Below are 7,194 nucleotides of genomic sequence, written 5' to 3' on the forward strand. Positions count from 1 at the left end.
AACATCAACTTTCCTGCTCCTCTGATGCTGCTTGGCCTGCTGTGTTCCTCCAGCTCCACACTGTGCCATAGAAAGCTTCCTGGTTCACTAACTTGTTGTCCTTACCTGGTTTGTCCTATACATGACTCCAGACCCACAGCGATGGGGTTGACTCTTAACTGCAATTAGGGACAGGCAACGAATACTAGCCTAGCCAGTGATACCCACGGACAAACGTATTTACAAAAAAAACCGAATGTGCCTCAGCGCGCTGTCAGCGTTGGTTCGTACCTTCCTGCAAGGTTTAGATGATACCTCAAAGGAGGCCTTGAAGGCTCGTCTCTGCTGGGTGGTGAGTATTGTCCGTGGGCGTTTAGACCTCTTGTGGTCCTTACCCTTGGAGCCTTCCTTGCCCTGGGTCTGCCCGAGTTGTTCAGCTTCTTCACTCTTCACTGTAAGGAAACACATAGAGACAAAGAGTGGACAATGAGACCACACAATATTCTCTGACTTTAACCCATGGAATGGAAGTCTATTCATGAAATTTTCAACATTTTCTCAGCACTTTTAGTAACGATTTGCATCGTTGAAACAGGAAAACATTGAAAGGCGCTTCACAGGGGTGTCATAGAGAGAAAGATCATTCGTGACTGTTATTTAGGCACTCCCCATCACCGACAAATGGTGCATAGCAAGATCCCACAGCCAGCAAGACGATTCATTCCATAGAAACATGGAGAATCGGTGCAGGAGTAGGCCATTCGGCGCTTTAATCCTGCACCACCACGCAATATGATCATGGCTGATCATGCAATCTCAGTATCCCACTCTCACTTTCTCCCCATATTCCCCTTGATCCCTTTGGCTGCAAGGGCCACGTCCAGCTCCCTTTTGAATATATCTAATGAACCGGCCCCAACAGCTTCCTGTGGGAGAGAATTCCACAGGTTCACAACTCTCTGAGTGAAGAAATTCTTTCTCAGCTCAGTCCTGAATGGCTTATCCCTTGTTCTTAGAGTGTGACCCCTAGTTCTAGACTCCTCCAATGTTGGGGGAAACATTCTTCCTGTTCAGTCCCATCAGGATTTTATATGTTTCTATGAGAACCCCCTCATTCTTCTAAATTCCAGTGAATACAAGACCAGTCGATCCAGTCTTTCTTCATACGTCAGTCCTGCCATCCTGGGAATCATTCTGTGAACCTTCACTGGACTCCCTCAATAGCAAGAATGTCCTTCCTCAGACGAGGAGACCAAAACTCCACACTCAAGGTGTGGCCTCACTAAGGTCTTGTACATTGCTTGAGGGGCTCTGCATCATTCAATATCAAGCGTGGGGGCCAGGGGAGGAGGTAGGTTCCAAGGCCACCTCAAGGAGACTCAAACCCGTGTTGTGTTGGCTTTATTTGTGATTCTGATTTTGATTTTATTGTCACATGTACCGAAATACAGTGAAAAGTTTTGAGAGTGGTACAGGCAGATCACAGCAAACAAAGGATGTACAGATCAAAAAGACTTAGAGACATACAGGTTACATTATTTGAGGCTAGAGTCCATTCAACAGTCTGATAACAGCCGGAAAGAAGCTGTTCCTGAACCTGCTTGTGCGTGTGTTCAGGTTTCTGTATCTTCTGCCTAATGGAAGAGGTTGTAGGAGGTCATTACCAGGGTGCGATGGGTTTTGATGATGTTGGCTGCCTCTCCGCAGCAGTGATGAGCTGTGTAAATAGAGTCTGTGGTTGGAAGGTTTGCTTCCGTGATGGTCTGGGCTGTGCACACTACCTTCTGTAGGTTCTTACATTCCTGAGCAGAGCAGTTGTCATGCCAGGCCATTATGCACCCAGTCTGCACCACATGGTATCCATCTGATGGAGTGAACCTACGGGATCCCCTAACTTCGGGCAATGTGTCATGAATGTTAGTCCAGCCAGCCATGCCTGCATTTCTTGAGCCAATACACAAAGTGAGACACGCTGCAGAGAAGTTCTCCATTTCCCGGCATGGCAGCCAGGTCAAAGGGAATCAAGCTGTTGGATGAGTATGTCCACAGCTAGAAACAGTCAATCACAGGGAGGTAGGTGTTGAAGACATCATGATGGAGTTCATAGCTCAGGCTGTTGGACTGGAGAGAAGGACCACTGTTCCTCTTGGCTCACAAGCATTGAGCCGATCAATTTGGCCTTTCCAAGATCACGGAAGACCGGCCTATGGGTTTGAAGAATAAAAATGATGTTAATATGAAATACAAGACTCCTGGAAATATTTTAAGGAGTGACCTGACACCTGAGAGCGAATCAGTCTCCCAGTGGGTCTGGGATAAAAAAACTGCAGATGCTGGAATCCCCGGGTCGACAAACGGGGGGCTGGAAGAACACAACAAGCCAGGCATCATCTGTTGGGGAGTCGGAGCCTGAGTTGCATTCTAATGGAAACAGCTAACATTGAGGCAGGTCTTTTTATTTTAAAGTTTTAACCACTCTATTTCCCACTTAATGGTGAGACTTACCATTTATATATCAACAGTAACATTTTCCAAAGGGTCTTGTGCATTTTGTCACATTATGGGAAGAAATATTGAAGACAATTTAAAATAATGACTCCAATTCTAAAGGGGGTGCAGGAGCAGAGGGACCTGGGTTTATATGTGCACAGATCATTGAAGGTGGCAGTAAAGGGGGAGAGGCCAGTTCATAAAGCACACAGTGTTCTCAGCTTTATTAACAGGGTTATAGAGTACAAGAGCAAGGAGGTGACGTTGAACTTGTATAAGACACTTGTGGTGCCCAAAACTGTACACAATACTTCAGCTAAAATCTAAAGTTATAGGAAAGATGTGAATGCATTGGAGAGAGTGCAGAAGTGATTTACAAGTATGGTTCCAAGGATAAGGAAATTCAACGATGAGGATAGATTGCAGAAGTTGGGAGTGTTTTCCTTGGATAGAAGGCAGCTAAGAGGAGATTCGATGGAGGTCTTCAAAACCATGAGCAGGCTGGCCAGAGTAAATAGGGAGAAGCTGATTCTGTTGATCAAAGGAATGGGAAAAGGCACGAAATTGGCACAGGAGAATAGAGCCAGTAGAGTCACAGTTGGCTGAATGGCCTTCTTCTGAACTGTAATAAGTCAGTGAGTCTGTGATCTAATGGTTCCAGGAAGCCCAATTCTAAAACATTAGCTCGACACTATTTCTACGTATGACTGTGTTAGTTGCTTGAAGAATTCCGGATACATGTTTGTGTTTGTGTGCAGACCTCCTTGCCTGATGCTTTGTTGGCCTCACTTTGGATTTGAGAACAATTTTCCTCAGTTGAGGGGACCATCCCATTTGGGATTGAGGGAAAGCTGTACTGTCAGAGGAATCATCTTTCCAATAGGATGAGAAACACTGGAAAAGATCCCTCCGCAAATGAAGAACAAGACAATCCCCCTGGGTTCCTGGTCAAAATTTGTTCCTCAGCCAACATTATGGAAACTGATGACTTGAGCCTTCATTAAGGCCAGGGTCAGAAATCATGGGCCCCAGACTTTGGGCCTAGTCCCAGGCCTAGTCCCTGCAATAGGTTCACACTGCACCCCCACCACCACCACCAACCCTCCCAACACAATCTGAGCACCAGGAGCCCCATAGCGTCATTGGTTGTTGGGCCCTGATGTATAGCCCCTGTGCCAGGCCCTGCATAAACCACGTTGCTCTTTGTGAGATCTTGCTGTGTGGAGGTCGGCTGCTGGGTTTTCTGCTTGACTTTAGTGACTGCACTTCTAACCAAGTTCCTGTGCAATTCACTTCTACACATGGTGGTTAGCCACTGTAAGTTATTCACATGAGGCTGTGAATGTTCACAAACAGCAGAACATTAGTGTAATAAATTTAAGAAGGAAAAGTACAAAGCTCCATATAGAGGAGACATGTAGAAAGATCTTGAACAAACCTGTTTCCAATACCAAATATAACAGAGATTCGATCCCAGATAAATATCACTCCTATCTGAGTGGTTAGCGCTACTGCCTCACAGCTCCAGGGTCCCGGGTTTGATTCCAGCCTCGGGCGACGGTCTATGGGGGGTTTGCACATTCTCCCTGTGTCTGTGTGGGTTTCCTCCAGGTGCTCCGGTTTCCTCCCACAGTCCAAAGATGTGCAGGATAGGGTGGATTGGCCATGCTAAATCACCCATAATGTCCAGGAATGTGTGGGTTAGCCATGGGAAATGTGGGGTTACAGGGACAGGGTGGGGTGGGGGGAGGTGAGACTTTGTGGGATACTCTTCAGAGGGTTGGTGTGGACGAATAGCCTGCTCCCATGATGTAGGGATTCTGTGACCTTTTTTTTCAGATTTTTGCTTAACAGCCACTTTCCAGCCTCTCTCTCTCTTTGGCTGCCATAACTGTTTTATTGAGATTTCTTTCCAAACCCGCTGCCTGAACCTTTCACCAGTCTAATGACCCAGCCTTCTCTGTTCTAACAAGTTGAAGGCGTCTATCTGAACTTCCGTTTGTTTGGAAGCTTCACACACTAGTAATCACTTCCATGGAAGTGGCTGGTTTCCCTGAACTGAACTGGAAATATCTTGATTTTCCTGCTGGGAGAGAAGAAATGTTCATTTCTGAACTCAACTCTGAGTTCATGGAATCATAGATCATAGAATCATACAGTCCATTCAGCCCCTCGATTCTATATGGTCAAAACAACACCACTACCTACACTAGAGCTGCTTTCCCCCATAAGGCTCATAGTCTTGAGTTCTTCAGAACAGAAGGTTTGAAGTTTTAGTTTCTAAATTAAAGAGATACAAATTGCCTTAATGTGTTTACACAGCCTTTTAGAAAGCCAGCAGTGTAAACATCTTACCCATTAACATCACTAGGTTTCTCCTAGGCATTTGGCTGCAGTTATATTTCTTGGAATTGTGACACTATCTCCATCACTTTCTGACCTGATTCAAAAGAATCCTTCACAGAATTGGCCAAAATTCATCTGCCTCTAGTTTTGTTTTAAATTCAAATGTTAAAAATGCTGATCATATATTTTGCACATCTTTCTTCACACAGTGAATATTTCCCAAAACTTAAGAGAGATATCAGTAGTTGCTATTATTCCGAATGTGATTAATTGGTGCTTTGCTCAGGACTCCAGCCCTGTCCTGGATACCTGACTCCGTCGGGACTGGGCTGATCCCACTCAACATCTCCCTCTCCTTCTCGTAGTCGCTGCGGCACAGGAGCTGTCCCTCCTTCAGCACAAACTCGTCACCCTGTTGTAGGTGCCGCTCACACTCACAGCAGCTGAAGCACTCGACGTGGTATACGGTCCCCAGCACCCGCATGATTAACTGGGATGGACCAACGGCCTCAGTACACCCACTGCATTTAGTGACGAAAAGCCTGCAAGACAAAGTGAGGAGAAATGTGGGTCAGAGATGGCAGCCTGGGCCAGAGGGGGAGAGATAGGGTGGGGAGAAATGAAGAAGCTGGAAGGACCAAGACCAAGTTATCATCGCAGGACAGCAATTGTTAACAATTAACAAGATGCCAAAACAATTGAAATGTAGTTCAGACACAATAAATGGTGACACTCACTCCACTAATTGTAAATTCTATTCTGGTTCATTTAAAGTTGCCAGTTACTGAGTCACGTTTTATTCGGTGAAATTAAAATTCTGTACCGCAGCAAGCTCCAGTTTCTGAAAAAAGACCCTTTTCTGATATTTTCTGAATCAGTTTAAAACTCAGTAACAACATCTGTGTTGCCATGAGAACGCAGTGGAGCAAGTCCTGGGTCTTGCGAGTTCAGTTGGTTTGATTTAATTTCCCTGAATCACAAGTTAAACATTTCTTTTGTGTGATCCTTTATTGGTTGGTTTTGGAAAGGAATAAGTAATATTTGTACAATATTTTATCACCTTTAGGATGGCCCAAAGTCCCAGAGTCATTACTGAGGCCAATTTGTGCTTAGGAAAGTCAGGCAAACAAGGCTGGACCTTGCTGAAAGGGAAATATGTTGCTGAAAATGCATTCATTAGGACACACAAGAATGCCAAATTTCAGCCAATCACAGCAATTTATACTACAGTAAATAAAGGTGCTGACTGGTTGCCAAGTCTACTCTGATTGGCTGAGGCATCACCATGGAGAAAGCAACAGGAAACGATAGGCTCCCAGAGCTCCTTGGGTAATTACAAAAAACAATGCAAGGTTATTGAACAATTTTTTTTGCAGAGAATGGGTCCCCAGTGAATATAAATGAGCCACATTACCAGCTAATTATCTTAAATTGGTTGATAGCGTATTTATGAGCACAATTGGGATTATTCAGCAAATGCTGCCCACAATCCCAGCATCACATGTAATGGGAGGTGTTCTGTTTTGGGATTTTGCAGGTTCATTATACGTATAGCACTCCGAACAGTATCAATGGCATAGTGGTAATGTCACTAGCTAAGTAATATAAAAGGCCAGGTTAATGCTTTGGGGACGTAGGTTTCTATCTTACTTTGGCAAGTGGTGAAATTTGAGTTCAGTTCATAAACCCGGAATGAAAAGCCAATTTCAGTAATAACTACTACCAGTTGTCATAAAAATCCCATTTGTTTTACGAAGTCCCTTAGGGATAGAAATATCCCATCCTTACACAGTCTGGCCTACGTATGACTCCAGACCCACAGTTGACTCTCAGTTGCCTTCTGAAATTGACTAGTAAGGCCCTCAGTGCAAGGGCAATTAAGGATGGGTAACAAATACCAGCCTCGCTGGTAATGCCCACATCCCATTACGTAATAATAAAAGACTCACAAGCTCTTGGATTTTGGATGTGATCCACTTTCTGATGATGTATGAAAAGGGAAACTGTGGAAGGAGATCAGCAGGCTGCTCTACGGAATTTTAATGTGAGCCTTCAAAGACTTACAAGTACACAGAACAGAAACAGGCCATTCAGACCAACTGGATCAGGCCTATTCCACTTGGAGTGTTTAGTTACACTGTTAAATGAGGCAATTAGACTCTCTCTCTCTATCATTGATGCTTTAGGCCTCCCCAAAAATGTGTCATTGCTATCTGCTAAAGACAATCCATCAGTTTATTTTAGATTCAACCACAAATAAGAGCAATTCCACCAGATTCCAATAAACCCTGACCTTGATCCACTCTACAAAGGGTGTGACATTTTACAGACATCAATCCACTCTACAAACGGTGTGACGTTATACAGGCCTCAATCCAC

The 7,194-nt window shown here is 44.5% G+C and overlaps 1 protein-coding gene across 1 annotated transcript in view; it reads right to left on the reverse strand.

The window, feature by feature from the left end:
• Window positions 1-270: 270 nt before the first annotated feature.
• The window catches only part of LOC109920807 (LIM homeobox transcription factor 1-alpha-like), a gene marked incomplete at its 3' end in the record, with an annotated part of 15,177 nt that continues 8,253 nt past the window's right edge, over window positions 271-7,194 (reverse strand). The window contains exons 2-3 of the mRNA XM_048593511.1: window positions 5,125-5,357; window positions 271-431 (exon numbers count right to left, since the gene is read on the reverse strand). Of these exons, the coding sequence (XP_048449468.1) occupies window positions 271-431; window positions 5,125-5,357 (394 nt within the window). The remainder of the gene's footprint in view (window positions 432-5,124; window positions 5,358-7,194) is intronic.

This window comes from Rhincodon typus, unplaced genomic scaffold (assembly GCF_021869965.1).
Source record: "Rhincodon typus isolate 14 unplaced genomic scaffold, sRhiTyp1.1 hic_rhity00002987, whole genome shotgun sequence".
NCBI classification, from domain to species: domain Eukaryota; kingdom Metazoa; phylum Chordata; class Chondrichthyes; order Orectolobiformes; family Rhincodontidae; genus Rhincodon; species Rhincodon typus.